The sequence below is a fragment of the Microchirus variegatus genome, assembly GCF_963457635.1.
Source record: "Microchirus variegatus genome assembly, chromosome: 16".
Lineage (NCBI taxonomy): Eukaryota > Metazoa > Chordata > Actinopteri > Pleuronectiformes > Soleidae > Microchirus > Microchirus variegatus.
The window spans coordinates 25,680,503-25,702,856 of record NC_139817.1 but is presented as its reverse complement, the minus strand read 5'-3'; the positions used below and the strand labels follow the sequence as shown (position 1 = coordinate 25,702,856).

The window sequence follows — 22,354 nt, the reverse complement described above, 5'->3', positions numbered from 1 at the left end:
AATCTGAAATCACATTTCTAATCCGTCTCTGGTCTTTTATTGAGTTAACGTGGAGGGAAATGATGAAACAAAGCTGTGTAACTTTGCAGCGGGTTAGCTATGCTAGCTAGCGTGCTAATGTGTGCCGCAGTGTGAAGTTCATTTGTTGTCCACCAGGGGCGCTATCACACAAAACTCATTCTGCCTAAACATGTTTAATCCATAATGACATAATACATCATTTAAAGTAAGGATTCACTAACCTGAGGAGACGAAGAACGTGACATTTACACAAGTGATTATCTCAGTATTAATACTCTGTTTAATACAGTTAAACAATACACAAGAACTGCAGTACTGGTGGTACAACGTGTACTTAATAAAGTGGCACCTGCTAACGTTCTGCTAACATTCTGCTAACATTCTGCTGACGTCGCTCAGCTGCTGCTCACTTACACATGATTTAAGTGACTAATTATAGCCTTTATTTAGGGTTAATTAAATACATTAAAGTAGTACTTAAAGGTAAGTAAGTACCCTATAATAATACATTATATTTAGTGAACACACATAAAATAAAGATAAAAAGACAAGATCCAGACAAAGTAAAATATAAACATTATTGATTAAATAAATGAATGGTGATGGTAGAGTGGGCTGTTGGGAACAGGTGAGTTTTGTGATTTATGTAAATATTAAAATAAGTGAAATAAATGAGCCGTGTGAGTTACACACAGTGTGGCCACCAGAGGGCAGCAAAGACCAGTGAAAGGCTGAACATCTGCATTAAAGGGGATTTTTAATTTTAGATTCTTCCTTCATTCAGTCAGTTTATTGACTGCATCGCCTTATTTTATGTGGTGATATTGTAATATTCTTTCTTTCAGTGTGTTTTATAGATACATATATATATATATATATATATATATATATACATACAGTATTGGGCTGTTCCTTGTGAGGCACCTGGACGTTTCTACTGTACTGGTCAGCTCCAGACTCTTCATTTACTGTGTTCAAATTTAGGTGGAAACTGATTTTGTAATAATAATAATAATAATAATGATATATTATTATACTATTACTCTTGCTCTCCCTGTGTCAAACACAGCCACTGTTACACAATCACTGAGGGAGGAGATGTTAGAGGACGAGGACCAAGGGAATAAAACAATAAAAGAATAAAACACCTCTTTTGACTTTTGACGGCTCTGTGAAGTCACATTGTGCAGGATTAGGAGAATCAAACAAGTTTATATGTGAACTATTTATCTTGTAGGACTGATTGAAGTTGGAAAATCCCAAAAACTTATCTGTTACAAGTGGATTCAAACCCACTGGAGAGAACTGAGGAAATACTGTATATGAGGGAAGAGTGTGTTCACACTCCAGAGCACAAGGGGGCGATGATGCACCTGCACATGGATGCAAACCGCCGTGAGATAAAAGGAAGAAGAAGACTGTTCGGTAACCGGAAGCGGCTGACGAGACAGTTTCCGGTGAGAGACGATGGCTGGTCTGTTGAAGAAGGTACGAATAGAGGTCACGAGTTTGTTTTAAATGACATTTAAACAGAAACAACACCTGATGATACGGAAGCGTTTTCGGGACATTTATCAGTGCATCTCGTTATTAACGCGTCGGCGCTGCCGCGGTGACGTAGTGAGCTGACGTTTGTTTTGCTAACGCAGGCTAGCATTAGCTTTGTTCACTGATTAAAATATGGAAACGATGAGAAACTACGTTCTTTTGTGTCACCATGGAAACACACTTTATTTATTTATATTAAAGTCTGATGTGACGGGAATATAACGATGTGGAGAAGAACATGATTTAACAATGATTTTAACAATGATTTAACGAGAGTCTCTGCTGCTGCTTTATAGACAACCGGTCTGGTTGGCCTGGCTGTGTCCAACAATCCACATGAGGTGAAAACACACACACACACACACACACACACAAAAAACGTTGATCAGTGTTTGTCAAACCTGGAAATGATGATGTTCTCGAATGTCTTTGTTTTGTCCACAAACCAAAATGATTTATTTTCTTTGTTGTGGAGCAAAGAAACAAAGAAAATATTCACATTTAATTGAGCAATCGGTTAATAATCGAGTCATGGTTTCAGCTCTACGATTAATACACCAGTCTGTAGAAGCTCTTCAACTGACATTAGCTTTGTGATGCTAAAATATCATTGTTATTATTATTATTATTGTTATCCATGAATTTTCAAATGTACTTTTATACAAAAAAGTCAACGGTAAAGCACATTATTATTTCTTGATGTCAAATGATGAACAGAAAAACGTGTTAGCTTTAGCTTGAGTTGACGTCACGTTGTAGAATGGGCTCAGCTAACCTGGAACCAGAGGAGCAGCAGGTTCCAGGTTCTGTCCTAATCCATCCATCATCTACTGCTTTATCCTCCTCCAGAGGGTCGTGGGGGGTTTGTGCCTTTCTGACCTTTCCCTCATGAACAAAGGCAAATTAAACAAGTGTGTGGTTGATGGTCCAGACTGTTGTTGGTTTGAAGGCGTTTGTGCTCATGTGTTCTCTGCTCTCAGCGTCTGAGGGTCCTCTACACAAAGATCTTAGCGTCTCTGCAGACGATGCCACAGGACGCCGCCTACAGGAAGTACACGGAGCAGCTGGTCGGCGAGCGCTACAACCACGTCCAAACGGTCAGTAACAGGCCACAGAGCCAGTGTGTGTGTGTGTGTATCAGTGAGGACATGATCTATGTTTATATAAAAACAAAAACTCTTGACAGGAGCCTAATGTTGAGGAGCTGGAGAAGAAGCTGAACTGTGGTCAGATTGAAGAAATCATATTCCAGGTACGTTATTGTTCCACTGGGTTAATAATCATCAGTTTGACCACTTCCTGTCAAAACAATGTTCAGGGTTTTTTAATAGATCTTGGTCGTTATTCTTCTAAAACAGTTAACTGTACATTCACCAAAATAAAAACTGAAATACCGACAGAATTGATTATGCTAATGTTTTTTTTAATTGAATTGTGTTAAGTCTGGGACTGTGTGCACTCACATCTTTAGTCCTGAACCCTTTCATTGGTGTTGAACCTGATCTCGTACAGACGAACACAGGCTGCAGCATAAGTCATCACAGCATCCCATATGTTTTGCTCCATCTCTACTGTACATGTTATCATATATATATCATACATTTACTTTTATTAGTTCTTCCTATGTTTACTTTTGTCTGCCATACTAAATGAAACACACATTGTTCTGATATATTTACATTACAGGTTAGTCATAATACCTGAGCAGCCAATAAGAATGGTGTATTTTAATAAATAGTATATTATTATACAATTAAAATTGTTGTTGTTTTTCTGACGCTGCCTTTGTTTAAAATGTGAGTCAGTTCTAGACTCAGCTCTGTCGTCTGAGTTCAGAGTCATTTGAACAGATTCAGGTCAGCATCAATTAGTTAGAACTTCATTTTCAGAAGTATTAAAAACCTGTTAGTTATTTGAAACCATTTATTTGACTCAGCGTTGACGTGGAAAGACTAAAACAGTGTAGAAAAGTTTCTGTGACACTGATGTTGTGTGTTATGTGGTGTTGTGTGTTGTTGTGTAGGCCGAGTGTGAGCTGTCTCTGTCCAGGAAGATGTCTCAGTGGAAAGTCTGGGAGCCGCTGATGGAGGAGCCTCCAGTCAACCAGTGGAAATGGCCTATCTGAGTGTGTGTGTGTGTGTGTGTGTGAACCATACTTCTACAAAATGATGTACAAATTAAACTCCTGCAAATATTCCTCATTTATTCTCTGCAGTCATTGATTGACCAGACTTTGTGTGAAGATGGTGAAGTTGAAACCTGCTCCTGTGATCTTCAGTCAGACAGTTTATATAAATATATATATATTTATCTGTTAGTCGCTTCTCTATGAACCGTCTCATTGTGGATTTCAACTTTTTAAACGTAGTAGGTTCTAATTGTGTGACTTTTGTACGACAGGAAACTGAACGTGTACAAAAAGAGACGTTTGAGGCTTTTCACCATTTTAGTGACCAAATAACTAATAGATAAGTTGATAAAATACAGATAAATTAAGTAACAATGACAGTTAAAGCCCTAAACCACAGATTATTCAGAATATTCAGATGAAGCCACACAGGCTCCGCCTTCACTCTCACTGATGATGATGATGATGCAGCAGCAGCATCTTCAGCCTCTGACCTCCTGACCACTAGTTGCCTTCTGCAGCAGGCGAAGCATGATGGGATAGACGGGCGCAAACTCCTTCCCCTGCCGGGTCCTCACCGACTGCACATAGGCCTCCAGAGCGCCCCTTAGAGGTGACAGAGGAAGTTACACTCATTACACTGAGTCATCTGAACGTCCACTTTTTCAAAGTTAAATGTCTTGAGTTGCTTTCACCTCTGTATCTCTAGTATTTATCTCACATATTTTACAACAAAACAACACATGTACAAATACACCAGTATTATGGTTTATTCTCTTCTCATCATCTAGTCTGGTCTGGTCTATAGACTGGTCTGGTCTATAGACTGGTCTATAGACTGGTCTATAGACTGGTCTATAGACTGGTCTATAGACTGGTCTGGTCTATAGACTGGTCTAACATCAAACTGGAACCAAAGACACAAACCAGGGCAGCAGTGGTTTGTCTGTCATTACTCCCATGACAGACAGGGGGCAGCACTGAGCTGTGAAACTGTCTAAAAAGAATATCAGCAAATGCTTTATGATTCATTTAAATATATATTATTGTCATTTTAAGAACTGGACAGTGATCACAGTTACACTGTGACTCTCTCTTCTCTCTTTTCAACGTTTTCATTTTTTTCTCCACATAAAAGGTAATGCTGGATTATAACTGCATTATAACTGGATTATAACTGGATTATATAAATTAAACCGATTACCTGATGAGGCTGAGTCTGTCTCTCTCTGAAGGATGATCATCCAACCACTGTGAGTAACGAGCAATGGACCATTCTGCTCTCTGAGGAGGAGGAGGAAGCACCATCATCATCATCACCATCATCATCATCATCATCATCATCATCCTCATCACCATCATCCTCATCACCATCATGTTCTCAGAGCAGGAGACAGTCAGCACTGATGATGATGTGTCTGTGTGTGTGTGTGTGTGTGTGTGTGTGTGTGTGTGTGTGTGTGTGTGTGTGTGTGTGTGTGTGTGTGTGTGTGTGTGTGTGTGTTTGCGTGCGTGCGTGCGTGTGTGTGTGTGCGTGTCACTGACCTGGTGAGGTGACTTGAGTTCAGATGGAGCTCTGGTCAGGAGGAAGTGCAGCAGAGTGCTGTAGGGGATCAGGTCGCCCACAGCTGGACTGTTAGCGATCAGGTCACTGGTCTGAAACAGCAGGGGTCTGCAACACATGGACAAACTCTCAGTGATATCTGAACATGGTTTAGTCCATCAGCTGCAATGGGCTAAACCATGTTCATCGATGATGTATCTCTTTCATGTTTACAGCTGTGACAGAGTGTTGACGTGGACTCACCTGAAGGAGCGCAGCATTCTGTACGGTTTCCCCAGATCAGACACTCTCCTGCACAGAGGAGCCACAGCCATCTCCATCTGACACATGAGGAAACACAGAGTTGAGTCGTTGCTGCATCACTGATCTGAACTGATGTTTGAGAAGATCCTCCTCACCTGAGCAAAGTCAGCAGCCAGCCTCATCTTGCCTCCCTCTCCCAGAGGACGCAGCAGACTGGCGTGGCGGACGAACAACTCGATGGCTCTGTGAGCGATAGACTCTGTGCTCTCGTAGATGAAGTCTGAGCACTGGACGTGTCTGAAGTAGTCGCTCATGACTCTGGAGATGAAGCCCTGCAGCTCCTTCATGTACAGGGAGCACGGCACGTCTGGTCTATCAGGGCTGGACAGAGGCCTGCAACACAAACTCACTTTAGTTACCGTGGTTACACCACATGTGGTAAAAGGAGGAGGAGGATGAAAGACAAATCATCAACGTTGCTTTCACACCTGCACTTGGAAAAATGCCTGTATGTGTGAACACAGATGTTCATTAAAGTGACAATAATGTTGTTTTCTCTCCAGTTTGTGCTCTTGCTCTTCTTCTTCTTCTTCTTCTTCTTCTTCTTCACGTGGTGTGTGGTTGTGAGAGGGGAAGAGAGAGCGAGTTGAAAACTCTTTAATATTAACCCTATATATATACATATTTCTTATTTTCTAACTGGTTATTTATTGTATGGTCACTGTTATATAAAGTGATTTTTGAGTTGGAGTTTTAGAGTTGCTTTAGTGCGCTTTTTTTGTGTTTTGCGTTTTCCTCCGTGGTTTCACGGCGGAGATGGCGTCCACTGAGACGCTGTCTCTGTCTCTGAGACACGGAGCGCGCATCGTTTCTCCGTCCAGTGTGACGGTGGAACAGGTGCTGTTGGCGGTGGGAGATGAAGTTGGACACGGGAAGATCAGCTACGCTTCCCGCATGAATAAAGCGGTGGTCGTGTTTCTTAAGGACGAAACATCAGTAGCTAAACTGGTGGAGAGCGGCCTCGTGTTGAATGAGGAGTATGTACAGGTGTCTCCTCTGGCTGTTCCTTCTACAAGGATCACAGTGTCTGGAGTTCCTCCGTTTGTGACCAACGAGGCGCTGGAGAAGGAACTAAGGCGGTTCGGTAAGTTCGCCAGTGGGTTCAGATCTGTGGGTTTGGGTTGTAAAGATCACAAACTTAAACATGTTCAGTCGTTTAGAAGACAGGTGCTCATGTTTTTAGATTCATCTACGCAAACACTGGATGTTTCTTTCCGTGTGAAACATGAAAATGGTTTTTATATGGTTTACGCGAGCTCGGGAAACATGAAGTGTTTTGAATGTGGTGACGTGGGTCATAAGCGGATCGCCTGTCCGCACAGGCAGCAAGCGGCCGGTGCCGCGGCGGCGGCTGATGCCGCGACTGTTCGTTCTGCGGGTGTCGCGCCTGCGGAGGCTGAGTCGAGTGTGGTTGTCGCTGAGGCGGTGTCCGCGGTGCCTGTGGGTGTCGCTGAGGCGGTGTCCGCGGTGCCTGTGGTTGTCGCTGAGGCGGTGTCCGCGGTGCCTGTGGGTGTCGCTGAGGCGGTGTCCGCGGTGCCTGCGGTTGTCGCTGAGGCGGTATCCGCGGTGCCTGTGGGTGTCGCTGAGGCGGTGTCCGCGGTGCCTGTGGGTGTCGCTGAGGCGGTATCCGCGGTGCCTGTGGGTGTCGCTGAGGCGGTATCCGCGGTGCCTGTGGGTGTCGCTGAGGCGGTGTCCGCGGTGCCTGTGGGTGTCGCTGAGGCGGTATCCGCGGTGCCTGCGGTTGTCGCTGAGGCGGTGTCCGCGGTGCCTGTGGGTGTCGCTGAGGCGGTGTCCGCGGTGCCTGTGGGTGTCGCTGAGGCGGTGTCCGCGGTGCCTGTGGTTGTCGCTGAGGTGGTGCCTGAGGTGGTGAAAGTGGGCTCCATGGCTGGGGTCAGCAGTGTTGGAGAGGATGTCACAGAGGTGACTGAGGGTTGTGTGAAAGCAGGACAGCAGGTGGCGCCGGCTGCTGACAGTCATGTGACTGAGCCGGTCGAAGAGGAACTAAACAGTATTTTAGAAATGGAATGTGAAGCTGACTCTGACTGTAGCTCTGTGACTGACAGTTTAACTGACTGTGCTGATTTGTATTCTCTAAATGAGATCAATCAGTTTTTAGATGACACTTTTGGAAAGTCTGTTAATGTGCTGGATTCTTTTCCTGACGGAAGAAAATTCATTGAAACAGTAAACACATTACAGAGAATTGTTGGTTTCGAGCTGCTGGATGAAAAGAAACGTTATAGGTTAAAAAGATGCATAACAGCTGTCAGAAAAGAGTTAGGCATCACTGCAAGGAAAAGAACAAAGAAAATGAAGGTCTAAGAAAACAGATCTATGAACATACAACACTGGGTGTTTCCTTCTTATCTGGTCTTTTTTGTTGTCTTTTTACTGTCCGTGCTCTCTCTCTCTTTTATGCAGGTTTTAAAAGTGGCCTCTTTAAATATTAATGGGGGCAGAAACACACAGAAGAGAGTTTTAATATCTGAGTTAGTAAACCAGAAAAGACTTGATATAGTCTTTTTACAGGAAACACACAGTGATAGTGTGAGTGAGACAGACTGGAAGTTATGGTGGGGGGGGCAGATAGCACTCAGTCACGGCTCCAACACAAGTGCAGGAGTCGCTGTTTTATTCTCTCCATCAGTTAATGCTAATGTTTTAAGTGTCACAGAGGTTTTAAAGGGGAGGATCCTCTCAGTTAAGGCCGATGTTCAAGGCTTTTGTTTTATTTTTATTAATGTATATGCTCCTAATCAAGGCCCAGAGCGCTCAATTGTTTTTAATATTTTAAAAAAACACCTAAGTCTGTGTGGACAGGGACAGTGTGTTGTCATGGGGGGGGATTGGAACTGCTGCACTGATCCTGTTGACAGGACTGGTCAGGAGCTTCACCCTCACTCAGCTGCAGCTTTAAAACAGCTGTTAGCAGAGGCCGACCTGGTGGACACATGGAGGATAAAGCAACAACCATCGGTCAGGCAATATACCTGGGTCAGGGTTATTGGAGGTGTGGTCAGTGCAGCCAGGATAGATAGGCTTTACCTATCAGCTGATTTTATTAACAGAGCTGCCACGTGCTACACGCTCCCTGTAGGTTTTAGCGATCACCATGCTGTCTGCATGGAGTTTGTTTTAACCCGAAATGATAACATCAAATCTTTTTGGCATTTTAATGTTAAACTTTTATCTGACTGTGTTTTTAGTACAAATTTTAAATTGTTCTGGGCAAACTGGAGGTCAAGGAAAGAGTCTTTCCCCTCCTTGAGTCAGTGGTGGGAGGTTGGCAAAAGCCACATTAAAGTATTCTGTCAGCAGTTCACAGCCTTCTCCACTGCCAGAATTAAAAGAACACTACAACAGTTAGAGAAGGACATCATTGACCTGCAGGTGGCCTCTGGTCAACAAAGTGCCCAGCTAACACAGAAAACACAGCAGCTAAATGTTTTTATGCAGGAGAGAGCCAAAGGTGCTCTTGTCAGAGCTAGATTTACACATATAAATAACATGGATGCGCCATCCAGATTCTTCTTTAACCTGGAGAGGACGGTGGCGCAGAGGAAAAAGATGGTGTGTCTCCAGCTGCCTGATGGGAGGCTAACAACTGACCAAGCTGAGATCAGGAGACACGTGGTCAGTTTTTATAATGACTTATTTAACAAAGAAGACTGTGACCTAAATTCTGTAATGGAATTAGTCGAGGACCTTCAGCAGCTGAGTCCAGAGGAACGTTGTACCCTGGGCTCAGAGATCACGCTGGAGGAAATTTCAACTGCGATGTCCCAAATGGCCACAGGAAAAACTCCTGGGATCGATGGATTACCTGTTGACTTTTTTAAACATTTCTGGGCAGAGTTGGGACCTGACTGACTGGATGTTTTTAAGGAAGCTTTTAATAAAGGAACTTTGCCAGCGTCCTGCAGGAGAGCAGTGATCTCCCTCCTGCCGAAGAAGGGTGATCCCACGTCCTTAAAGAACTGGAGACCTGTTGCTCTGTTGTGTACAGACTACAAAATACTCTCTAAGTTTTTATCCAACAGACTGAAGGTTTTTATTGAGTTGATGATCGGAGCAGACCAGTCTTACTGTGTCCCTGAACGGTCCATGTTGGACAATCTGTTTTTAATGAGAGACTGTCTGGATGTGTGTGGATTGTATGGTTTGGATGTGGGGGTTTTATCATTAGACCAGGAGAAGGCGTTTGATCGTGTAGACCACTCTTTTTTATTTGCGACACTCGGAGCTTTTGGTGTTGGGGAGCACTTTTTGTCATGGGTGAAACTGCTTTACAGCAATGCCTGCTGTGTGGTAAAGGTGGGGGGAGGCCTTAGCAGGCCCATCTTAGTTAAGAGGGGGATCAGGCAGGGCTGCCCCATTTCAGGCCAGCTCTACAGTGTGGCCATTGAGCCACTCCTCGTCAGATTGAGGTCCCGGCTGAGGGGTCTCTCTCTTCCAGGGCTGACTGACTGTCCCTCTGTGGTCACATCTGCCTATGCAGATGATGTAAATGTTTTTGTTAAGGACCAGGGGGACGTCAGAGAGTTAGAGGCGGCCCTGGCGTTGTATGGGAGAGCCTCCTCGGCCAGGATAAACTGGGGGAAGAGTAGAGCATGTCTGGTGGGGCGGTGGAGCTCAGGACTCCCCCCAGATCTCCCGGGGAACCTCAGATGGGGAACCGGAGGTTTTAAAACATTAGGGATTAATTTAGGCAGCGAGGACGTTGAAAAAAAGAACTGGGAGGGAGTGCTGGGAAAGGTTGAAGCTCGGTTGTCTAAATGGAAATGGCTGCTCCCTCAGCTGTCCTACAGGGGAAGAGTTCTGATCATCAACAACCTGGTCGCCTCCGCACTGTGGCACAAGCTGCAGGTACTGGTTCCACCTTTAGGGCTAGTGGAGGAACTGCAGAGACTGCTGCTGGAGTTCTTCTGGTCGGGTCGTCACTGGCTGAGGGCAGCTGTCCTGTACCTTCCTGTGACAGAGGGAGGACAAGGTCTCATCGACATCAGGTCCAGGGTCGCGGCCTTCAGACTACAGACTGCTCAGAGGTTGTTGTATGGCTGCTCTCAGGTCTGGTTAGCTCCTGCCCAGCTCGTCCTCAGGAAAGCTGGACGGCTTGGACTGGATAGGCACCTTTTTTTACAGGAGCCTCATGGCAACCTAACAGGACTGACTCTTTTCTACAGGACAGTGATCGATGCCTGGAGAACATTGGACGTCAGCCGGCCTCCTAACCCCAGGCCTGGAATGTGGCTGTTCGAGGAGCCGATTTTTAATAACAGTTTCCTATCCAGTCGGGTTCTCTCATCGGCAACGGTAAGGACTCGATATGTTGAAGCTGGATTTGTGAAACTGGGACACCTAATGGAGACTCCATCAGCGCCATTAGGTGAAACACCTAACATCAGGTCCAGGCTAATGGGGAAGGCTACTGCAGAGGTGCTGCAGTCCCTATCTGCTCCACTGGTGACTTTCGTACAGGACCAGACCTTACTCGACCAGTGGAGAGACGGTGCTGTGTATGTCTTCCCATCACTCGCCGTCAGACCTGCTGTGAGACAGTGGACAGAGAAGGAAGGCCTCCTGCTGTCCATGAAGACTCCAGTCCTCGGTGATTTTATCTCCTGTGGAAAGAAGCAGCTCTACCTCAGCTGTGTCAAGGTGATGAACTTTGGTTCTCTGCAGGGCCAAAGGGAATCGAAATGGACGGGGGTTTTAGATGCAGACTCTTCCCCTAAAGGCTGCTGGCGGCTCCTGTATAAGCCTCCTGTTGAAAAACGGATGGCTGACCTTCAGTGGAGGATCATACATGGAGCTATAGCTACTAACAGATACAGAGCTCGACTGGATCCCAGCACTGGGGAGGGGTGTCCTTTTTGTGGACAAACAGAGACGGTAGAACACCTGGTGGTTTCATGTCCTCGTTTAAGAGATTTGTTTAAGTTTCTGCACGGGTGGGTTGAAGCTCTGGGAGAGGTGTTTTCTGTTTCAATGTTTGTTTTTGGGTTGAGATACACTGTTAAGAAGAAACAAATAATGGTTCTCCTGAATTTTTTGTTGGCATCTGCTAAACTGGCAATCTGGAAGAGCCGCAAAAACAAAATGGCAGGCGTGGGCTGGACAGATGCGGTGCTCTGTCTGAAGGCCTTGGTCTCAGCCAGGCTCAAGATAGAGCATTCTTTTCACAGACTGACCTGTAACCTGGGAGTGTTTGAGGAAGTGTGGGGAGTTAAACAGGTTCTGTGTTCAGTGGTTGCAGATGGGTCAATGCAGCTTAACTTTTAGTTTCTTTTTAGTGTGTGGGAGTGAGTGAATGGATGAATGAATGAATATTCTATTATTGATGAAACTTGTTTTGGAGTAATTGTGTCCGAAATAAAGTTTCCTTAAAGTCTTCTTCTTCTTCTTCTTCTTCTTCTTCTTCTTCTTCTTCTTCTTCTTCTTCTTCTCTGTTCTTACTAAACATCACCACTCCTTTCTCTCTCCTGTCCAAACTGGTTGAGGCGCCGGCAGCTAACAGCAGTTAGCATTTGTTAAAGTGATCATTAGCAGGCTCTAGCAGACACATTGCTGTCATATATAACATGAATCCACTGGACAGATAAATCCTCTGAGGCTGGAAGTGTGTGTAGAACTCTGTGCTGCTCTGTGGAGACAACAGTAGAAGTTTTCGCACTCGACTTCCGCTCTCCTCTCACATCTTTTTTTTTTTTAGGGACAAAGACGAACTCCACAAGACAACAGTTCCAGGAACATCTCGTTGTGACGTCACAGTGATCACAGAAGTCAACATCACATGTTTTATCTCCTGTTCTTAGACTGAGGAGGAGCATAAAAACATGACTGAGTCGTCTTTGTTCACACTTTGCGACTGATAGGACCTCCAGAGTCACACATGTAAGAAGATTTGACATAATACGTCTCCTTTAAATAGGAGCGTGGTCTTTCTCAGTGGGCGTCTAAAGAGCTGTGGGACACAAGTATCGTTCAGGGTTAGGGTTAATGGTTTCCAGAAATCCCTGCCAGGTCCAGGGAAAAGGTTCCTCAGGTTCTTACCCAGAGAAGTCCTCCTGGTGCAGGGTGATGATGATGGCCTCGATGGAGTGGCTCACTGACTGCAGCAGAGGCTGAAGTGCACTGCTCATCAGCGCCTGCACCTCCTGCATCATCACAACACAAAGAGAGGCAACATGAGTCTGAACACACAACATCTGCTGCTCCAAAGCACATCAACTCCTGAGACTGAGGGGCAGCCTGTTGCCATGGCAACACAACACACATTAAGCTGCTTTCACCCTTGTGTGTATCATATATATATATATATAAAGAGCATGCACACACACTAATAGTTGTACTGCATGTCAGACAGTGTTGGATAAGTTACTTTAGAAATGTAATCTATTACTTATTACTCATGTTTAAAGGTATGAATGAGCCAATACTGGTCAACTGGGACACATCAGTGATCTGATCCCCAAAAGCTCTACTGATCACATGTTTTACTGCGACTGTGATAACATCATCAGGATGTGAGTCGTGTTGTGGGCGTTTATTTCTTCTTTATGGGAGAAGAATATTTGTTCCACAGCTGGAGAACCATGTTTTTCAAATAGCTGGTTTAAAAGGTCTAAAATGACAATGGTATAAGTACACACTATTCTAGAACTCCAGACACAGAAAAGTGGTATATTGTCATCCCTATTTCAAAGTAATATTGTTACTGTCTGTTACTTTTATCAAAAGACTGGAGCGTAAATCCATCAATCATGTTATTGATCTAATTCAGATCTAATTAACTTCAAAATGAAGTGTTTATTCATGTGACAACAACACTGCAATCAGGGCATTTGAGCGTCTGTAAGAGTATGTGTGAGAATATACTTTCTATAGTTTTACAGACAGTTGTAACATCACTATCCTCAGTGTTTCATCTTTCAGTATTTGATGATACGATGGGGAAACTGTATTTTGTTTTATTGTTTTTCTTGATCTGAGAATCTAAATCTCTCATAGAGAAAATCTAAAGAGCTTCTTTTTCTACCTGAACCTGTGATTATTTGACACCATCAACTGTGTATTTGATGATTTCTATGATTATATTAAAGTTAGTTTTATCTGTTTGGTTCTCTGAGAGTTTGAAGCAGCTGTATCTAAGGAGTTAGCGTCACTATGGCAACCATTTATTTCAGCACACACAAGACACGTGACTCAGATCAGTGGATCAGTTTTCTGTGTCACTAAACACACGTTTACAGTAGATTTATGCCACTGATGAAGGTTTAAATATATTATATCAAAATAGAACATCAGCAATAACTAAAGTACATTTTGTAGTGTTTTGTATTATTTTCTTTATTTGATTTTTTGTTGCTTTTCATCTGTTCATTTTATGTTTCATAGAAACACTATAACACTCTAAATTGCCTCAAGTTGAAATGCTTTGCACAAACACAGCTAATTTGAATGAACCCACAATGTAAATAATAATAAACACAATGCAATAATTAATATCATCTCTGATTGACAAACTGATGGAGTGTGTAGAAACGCCAAGAAGCTGATAAAGATTAGAAATACACATTTTTCATGTACAAAAAAGTTTGGAGTAATATGTTTGTTATTATTTAGAGAAAGTGCTATTGAAATTATACACACACACTTTTATAGCAAGTGCACATGTAATTGAGATGCTTCAAAATGTGTGTGTGTCAAACCTCCAGAGAAGAAGACATGGCCTCTGCAGCAGCTGATGGACAACTCCCCAAACCTGAGATTATCTGCAGATTATCAGCAAAAGCAAACAACAACATGAATAATCTTTTTATTAAAGCTACATTCAAATTTAACATGATCCTAAAAGTGTTGGTGACAGAACACATGGAGAGACATATATGTGATTATAAGACAAGACGGTGTCTCTTTACGTAGGACACATAAGGACGTAGGACATACTAACACTGTCATTACGATGATGTGAATCACTGCACAGCATCATGAGTTTTGTAAGAGTAGCTGACTTTATTCCTTTGTCTTTTCTTAAACGCTCTCTGTAGATAACATTAGTCGTGTCATAGAGTTCTCTGTGATGCAAACATGTGCCACGTCGCCCTGGCAACCAGCAACACCAGTGTCTTATAGGACTGTAATAGGACAGGGTTCACTAATGTCATCAATGAACAAATCTCTTCAAAGATTCAAAGAACTGACTCTAATCATGTGCTGAACACAGAAGTGAAACTGGTTCATAGAGGTAATCGATCAGACTGTTAATTATATATGGCTTTGTATCAATGGTCTATTGTAATTGATCCGTTTAACTATTAAATTTAACAGGGCACAGTAATGAAAAACATGTCTCTCTTTTGACCCATGATATATTTGTCATTCTAAAGTTAATCCATCCACTTTATCCTCCACATGAGGTCGCTGGTGGCGTTCATGCCCATCTCAGCTGACATCAGGAGAAAGGTGGGGTGAACCCTGGAGGAGTGAACCCTGGAGGGGTGAACCCTGGAGGGGAGAACCCTGGAGGGGAGAACCCTGGAGGGGAGAACCCTGGAGGGGTGAACCCTGGAGGGATGAACCCTGGAGGAGTGAACCCTGGAGGAGTGAACCCTGGAGGGGTGAACCCTGGAGGGGAGAACCCTGGAGGAGCCTCCAGTCCATCCCAGGGCCACACTCAGACTCAAACAACCATACACTCACCTACAGTCAATTTGTCTAATGCCCAAATCTGCACGTCTTTGGAGGAAAACCAAAGAAAAGCCTCTTTGTCCCTTCACTACCTTCCTGGAATACATTCTCATTCTGTTTTTCACATGTACATTTTTCTATGCTGATTGACGACCAAATGGAACAGAACTACAGTGATATTTGTCTGTGGCTCTGACAGCAGAGGGTATGAAATGACTTGAAAATCTCATTTTGCAGCTTCACTTATAAACTGTATGATCAGAGATGTTCTTCCCACCTTGGCCACAGCCTGCTGCAGACGGTAGAGCGAGTTCACCACAGCCACGTTCCTCCTCTGAGCCTCTGTTAACGGACCGATCACCTGACTGGCATCGCCCTGAGTACACAACTGCACACACAAGAGGGCGAACATGTGAGGTCACATATATACATGTGAACATGTAAGGTCACATTTATACATGTGAACATGTGAACATGTAAGGTCACATTTATACATGTGAACATGTAAGGTCACATATATACATGTGAGGTCACATTTATACATGTGAACATGTAAGGTCTAACAATTTCAAATCAAGCAGCAATTAATAAAACTGGATTGGAATGCAATCTAAAATCATTATTATAAAATGATGCCTACTTTTGAAAGTTATTCTTGAAAAATGGTCAAAAGCACTTCTTAGTTCCAGTGCATTTTCTAACCCTTTTATAGTTAAAATAAGCAAACAAGTCTACAGAGACATTTTGTTGCTTAGGTGTTAAAGGCTTAAAAAGTCACATTTAGTGCTGACTCAGCTCGAACCAACACGAGTCAAGTCAAGCTGAGCTGAGTCATGCTGGTACTGGGTCGTGGAAAAGCACCATTAGTGCAGACACATCAAATGGTTAATCCTAACACACACACACACACACACACACACACACACACACACACACACACACACACACACACACACACACACACACACACACACACACACACACACACACACTGCATACATACCAGCTGTTCTGACTTGACAGAGAAGAGTTGCACAGTCTTGGCAGCGTTCCTCGCCACAGCCAGAGAGAGAGCTGGATCTACTGATGCTACATTTAACTCACTGTAAACAAACAAACATTCTCTTTCAATGACATCACCTGGCTAATTACCACATGTAAACTGTACACTGTGACACTTTGAGCCTAATCTAATTTAGACATTATCAATTACAATTCATGTCATTCATGTCATGAGATGTTGCTTCATAATGTCACAGGTTAGACATGACTCCAGACTCTGACGGTCTAACGAAAAACAGATGAGCATGTATGCTACCATAGATACATACAACATATAACCGCTTGACCAGTGACTGTACGGCTATATATACATGTATAAATATGTATATATGGTAGAATGAACAATTCAGTTTCTACTGCTCCATCTTCACATTAAAAAAGCAGTAGTTAATAACTTTTAAATGCTCCCAATGCAGATTAAGTCAACATGACTCTCAGTATTGGGGCATTGCTGTGCTGATACAGGGAGTAAGTTATTTTCCTTCAAAGCAAACATTGCACTAGCAAAGGGACACAGCTGCTGTACAACAGCTGCTGTACAATAGCTGTTGTACAATAGCTGTTGCACAAAAGCTGTTGTACAATATCTGTTGTACAATAGCTGTTGTACAATATATGTTGTACATGCCTGCTGATGGTCTTGATGATGCTGTCCAGCTCATCACTGGAAGGTGGGTTGCGGCCACACATGGGGAAAACAAGGTTGATGGGATCGAAGAGCCGAGAGAGAGACTTGGAGAGGTACGCTGCCTCATAAGTCTGCAGAGAGTCCTTCAGCGCCTTCTCTGGACTGTGCACACACACACACAAACAGAGAGACAAAAGAAGAATTATAAAAATGATTAAAATTCTAATAGAGTGACATGTGATATAGCAGTTATTGGCCAGTAGATGGTGCTATAGGATGTTTTGCATACTTCATCTGTCTATAAAACAAGTTATGTCTGTGACGGGCTTATCTCACTGACCGTGAGAGGGTTAATCTCAGATGGACCTCAGAGATTTTGGATATGGGTTGAACATGGACTGATGGTGTGCATCCTTCATTTTCACGTTTTTTGAAAGTATTTCAGTTTTTTGAGTATTTTATTGTCACAAAATGAGCGTTTAAAAATTCATGGATGTGACAACAATAGACGCAGTTCTACAGGTCACCAACAGTCTACTGCTCTCTACATACTGGTGAAATACCCTGTGATAATGTAGACGATAACCTACTGGTAATAAACCATGATTGTTCATGTATTGACGCGTCACAGCCCGACAGTTTTCATTAGCCCAAACAGCTCGACAGAAGAAGATGTTTGAACTCATTTACTTTGGACGTGTATCGCAGCACTTCACTGTTTCCAAGGAGACAAGATTCAGTGGAGCTCCTCCCCATGTCTGATGGTGTGAATAGGAGTGTAGATCTGACTTTGGTGACAGTCACACCAGGAACACCATCACTAACCCAATTCACTCAGGATTTCCACGAATGACTGATACACTTCAGGGTTCTAGCTATCGCATTTTAGTGTAACTGCCTGTTGCGTTATAATGTGCAGGCTTTACGTTAAATAGAGGGCGTTGGGTTATATATCGCATCTTATTTCTCACGCTGAGAAGTGATAAAACTTATAAAACCGCATATAAATTAGTATTTCTATTTCAACCCATGTGATTGACAGGAGGAATCTCTCTTCAGACACCAGTGCATGTACAGAGGCTGTTTGTGGTCTCACCTGTAGTCCTGTTTGCCATGTGTGAAGAGGTCCCGACTGTCTGCTTCCTGGGACATGATGTCCAGTGACACATCCATTCCCCCGTTGCTCGTGAGCGCTCCCTGCAGGTTGGCGCTGTACTGCTGCAAGCGGCGCCACAGCTCATTGTACAGGCGCAACAGTTTGGGGTACTCTCCTTCAAATGCCTGTTTTAGAAAGGATGAGGCTGGAGAGAGAGAGAGAGAAGAAACTTAGAGGCCAAAGTGGTTTGGAACCAGCAAGACTTTATGTTATTGATGTTTATGCTAATGGTGGTTATTACAATAGGGACTGCAACAGACCATTAGTCTGTTTCACTGACAGTGAGTACAGAGCTAACCAAGCTAACCGAGGATCCATCTAACTTTGTAACATCTAACACCAGTAACATGGTCACCATCTACCATCTCTGCACCAACAGACAGCACCTTTAAAACAACATTCTTACATCTTTCAAGGACTTGGTAATGTAACTGGGCCAAGCATAGAATCACACACATTGGCTAAGCAACCTTGTGAAATATTGCATTGACCCACCGTCCTACAAAATTGGCCTTGACAAATAAACAACTATGTGGTGAAGAAGTGGCTATTTTTGTCAACTGGTATCTTGACTTGTCGTCCATCTCTAGCTGAAATCTACTCACACAGACACATTCTTCATGTTTCTAAAATATACAGTCTGGTCTGATTAATATTGCACAAGTGTGAATATTGCCACCATCTTCCCAGTAGAACTCAAGTCATTCAATTCAAGCTAACTATTGATGTGGCATTTATTAAGTTACTTATTAATCCTAATCAAAATTGGTAATCTGCAAAAATGTTGACTGAATCAGTGAATTGACTCCATCTTTGCCCTTCTTTTGAAGGGTGGTGCCCTGAGGAACTTTATCAAATAGTCATTAAAATAATATTCATAATTCTAATATTATTATTATTGTTATAATAATGTGATTAGCTGCAGCAAAAGTTTATAGGGATGGGAATTACATGAGCAGCAACAGCAGCAATGTGGGGGTGGAACATATTCTACACTGTGCTACTTCGTTTTAGGCTCAAAAACATGGCTGAAATGTCCAATATTTACCATCAAAGCAGCGATAATAAAATGAGGGGCAAAAAAAAGAGAAAAACTCGGCTCAGGTTTTTGAACCTGTGCTTGTTGTGTCCACCAGAGGGCAGGATCTTGACTGGGTGAGATGTCGTCTTCATTTGTGTGACGGCTTATTGTTGTGACCGCCGTCCTAAACATTAGCGCAAGCTCGTTCGCACTACACACACACAGACACACACACGCTTGGACACGCACAGCCACTGGAGAGAACAGCTGTTGTCACCATGTAGGCTAACGTTACAGGTGACTGACACACACTCATCCTACAAAGCAGCCTTTCAGCACCACGGACAGCGGCCGAAGCTCCATAGTTACCGACCCGCCCTCACCTGTTCCATTCACAAAAATGACTCGTCCTCCTTATTATTCTTGACGAAATTAAAATGTTATACATTTTTTTTTAAAGAAAAGTTTTGGGTGGGTCTGTTGAGATGTGGGCGGGCATCGGCCATAACGCCGTGCCTGCCATAGAACATCACACCTGCCTGAGCTGTGAGGTAAAGTGAATCTAAAGCTTTTAACTTTGAATGAAAACCTGTGTAGAGTTACATATTATGAACATGCTTCTACACGACTAACAACAGCCCACCTCACACACTGTGAACAGTAGCCGAGTATGTTGACAAGAAGCCAAATGTCTTCCTGTTCTCACTTTGTTTTTCCCTCTGTGCTGACATGCCACCATATGTGGTGTGTGTGTGTGTGTGTGAGAGAGAGGGAGAAAGAGCTTGAGAGAGAGCGAGCATGCAAGTGCAAGATTATTGTTAGCATAAACAATCATTGCTTAATTCTTTTAAATACATATTTATTTGTTATGTTTCCTTGTTTGATGCATGCCTCCTTAAAGTCTCTGCTTCAATAGAGAACATTATCCGGAGCTTTAAGGAGGTGAAACTACAGTAATTACAACTGGACGTTTGCTCTGCGTATGCCTACTCTACGTACATCAAGCAATGCAGGGTGCATGAAACATTTACCTATTAGAAAAGCACTTGGAGAGCGCAGAACTCTGCCGAGGCAGTTCCGTGGCTACAAAACACACCCTGCAGTCGTGCCTGGGTCAGACAGCGAGTGTTGTAACCAAACTCCGGCAAAAACATAAGCTCCTTGGCAGAGGTAAATATCAACTTAACGTCTTTCCTGCACAAAATTCAATCACTTTCAATGACCCATGTCTATTTAGGGTGATTTTCAAAAACTTTCAAGGATTTCAAGGACCCATGGGAACAACCCAATGGTTGTCAAAACAACCTGTGGATGTAACTCAAAAGTCCTTTTCTAACCCTGCTTTAACTAGTACAGGTTACAGTTTACCCCTGTCTTAATCCAAGTCCTTTCCTCTGTGAAAATGGCTGAATGAACCTGATTGTATCATCAGATTAATGTGTTAAAACAGGTGGTAACAGACCTGCAGACCTGAGACCTGCTCCATCATGAACAACAGGCTGCTCATTACTTGCAGTTCCATTGATTTCCTGCTGTTAACAGTGCTCTACTCTGACACAGCATCAGCGTCTTACCTTCAGTTGCTCTGTGAAACTCCTCACTCAGTGTGTTTGTTACATCAGTCCAGAAGGTATAGAGGATATCAGGCTGGCCTTCCTGGCATTAAGGAAAACAGTGACAAGAGTTCACAAAGTGACAAACACACTCAGACCATCTTTACACATGGCAGTAAAACACATTTTCTGCGATCGGATTGCAATCAGACACCTGTCTGATCACCTGTAAGTACAGGTGTTGTTGAAGTAGCAGCATTCAGCGTTCACAGTATATTGGTGGATATTTGTCCTGCTGAGAGCTGAATGAATGTCAGATCTAATAACACTGGATGGAAGATCTGAAGCTTTTACTTCTTTGTCAAAGCAGAAGAGACTCAGTACAATAAGAAGATGGAACATGACTGAACAGAGGGGAAAAAGTGCACAAGAGCATGCTAACCTGTGTAACTATGCATAAAAAGCCCAGGGGATGTGAAGAAGCTATTTCTGCATCAGAGGCTTTACACTTTAATGCTCTGTTACACTCACACTAAATATGATCATCTTCATAATGACTTCCAGAGGGTTAGGGTTAGGGGTTTTTCTGAATGCCTCACTCTGTCTTCATCTGCGATCAGAGATCTGATGCTTTTGACTCAATAACAGTTGAATGTGTGGAGGATAAAGCGGTAGAACATGGATGGATGTTGACAGCAGATACATTTGGTTCTGTCCATTCACTGAGGAGGACTTATACATTTAGACCATGATGTTATTTGGTTTCACACTCACACCTACATCTCTGGGTCATTTGTGTGCGCTTTGTTTCCATAGAAACAGTCTCTGGCTCTGAGTTGTATTACTAGCCTGTGGAGGTAAGAGAGCTGATGGTGGATGAGGATGTGTTAATGATCGCTTTAATTAAAATATAGAGCCGCATTCTGATATGTGGAAGTGGAACTGACAGCTTCACTTCAAATGTTCTATACACGTATATAACAGTTCTTTCTCAAATCTAATGTAATCACTTATTTTATATTAAAATATAATTATTTTACTTTGTCAAAACGATGTGCCTGTTATTACCCATAATGCAACACAACAACTAACAGTCTACTAACAAACAATGTGAGTTTGAAAGTCATTAAAGTCAATAAAGTCATTTCTCTCTGATTCCTTTTCTTTTCAGATAGAAGTTAAATAAGTTCAGCTTATGTGTGATAGTAATTCATCAGTCAAGCAACCAACATGCCGTACAGCTACTTTCACATTTGTTATTCACAATTGTAGCTGCTAAAGCTAACCCATGGAAACACATTGTGATAAAAGAAATGCCCTAATCCTCTTCCTTAATGTCAGATTTTTTTTTCTCCAAGTCAGAATTATGTGATTAAAGTCAGAAAGTTTTCTCCAAGAATTCTGACTTTGAGAAAAAATCCCTCAGAATTCTAAGATTAATTAGTCTTCTCTTAGTCACAGGAACAAGACATTTCACTGCACATTGTACTGAAATCTTGAAAAATCTTGATTTGTTTTTTAGTTTCCCACGGAAATGTGGCCCTAATCCTCTTGTGTAAATTGCAGCACAGATTAGCAATAAACAAAAAATACAATAAATACATCTTTGTGCAAATGGGGACACTGTAGTGAGTATTCATGAGTGTGTGTGTATGTTTAATATTGACAGTAAGAAAAATA

General features: G+C 42.8%; 2 protein-coding genes across 3 annotated transcripts in view; one reads left to right on the top strand and one right to left on the bottom strand.

Moving 5' to 3' along the window:
* Positions 1-1,433: 1,433 nt before the first annotated feature.
* ndufa5 (NADH:ubiquinone oxidoreductase subunit A5) lies at positions 1,434-3,732 on the top strand. Its single transcript, XM_083902766.1, has 5 exons — positions 1,434-1,509; positions 1,866-1,910; positions 2,550-2,666; positions 2,756-2,821; positions 3,593-3,732. The coding sequence occupies exons 1-5, from the start codon at positions 1,489-1,491 to the stop codon at positions 3,692-3,694; spliced, it is 351 nt and encodes a 116-aa protein (XP_083758892.1). The 5' UTR covers positions 1,434-1,488; the 3' UTR covers positions 3,695-3,732.
* Positions 3,733-4,168: 436 nt separating this feature from the next.
* Positions 4,169-22,354, bottom strand: part of cog5 (component of oligomeric golgi complex 5) — a 50,729-nt gene continuing 32,543 nt past the window's right edge. For both annotated transcript variants that reach the window (XM_083902763.1, XM_083902764.1), the window contains exons 11-22: positions 20,696-20,777; positions 18,041-18,245; positions 16,941-17,106; positions 16,258-16,353; positions 15,532-15,642; positions 14,276-14,338; positions 12,618-12,721; positions 5,660-5,897; positions 5,505-5,581; positions 5,243-5,369; positions 4,902-4,981; positions 4,169-4,303 (exon numbers count right to left, since the gene is read on the bottom strand). In XM_083902763.1, the coding sequence (XP_083758889.1) occupies positions 4,180-4,303; positions 4,902-4,981; positions 5,243-5,369; positions 5,505-5,581; positions 5,660-5,897; positions 12,618-12,721; positions 14,276-14,338; positions 15,532-15,642; positions 16,258-16,353; positions 16,941-17,106; positions 18,041-18,245; positions 20,696-20,777 (1,473 nt within the window). In that variant the 3' untranslated portion in view covers positions 4,169-4,179. The remainder of the gene's footprint in view (positions 4,304-4,901; positions 4,982-5,242; positions 5,370-5,504; positions 5,582-5,659; positions 5,898-12,617; positions 12,722-14,275; positions 14,339-15,531; positions 15,643-16,257; positions 16,354-16,940; positions 17,107-18,040; positions 18,246-20,695; positions 20,778-22,354) is intronic.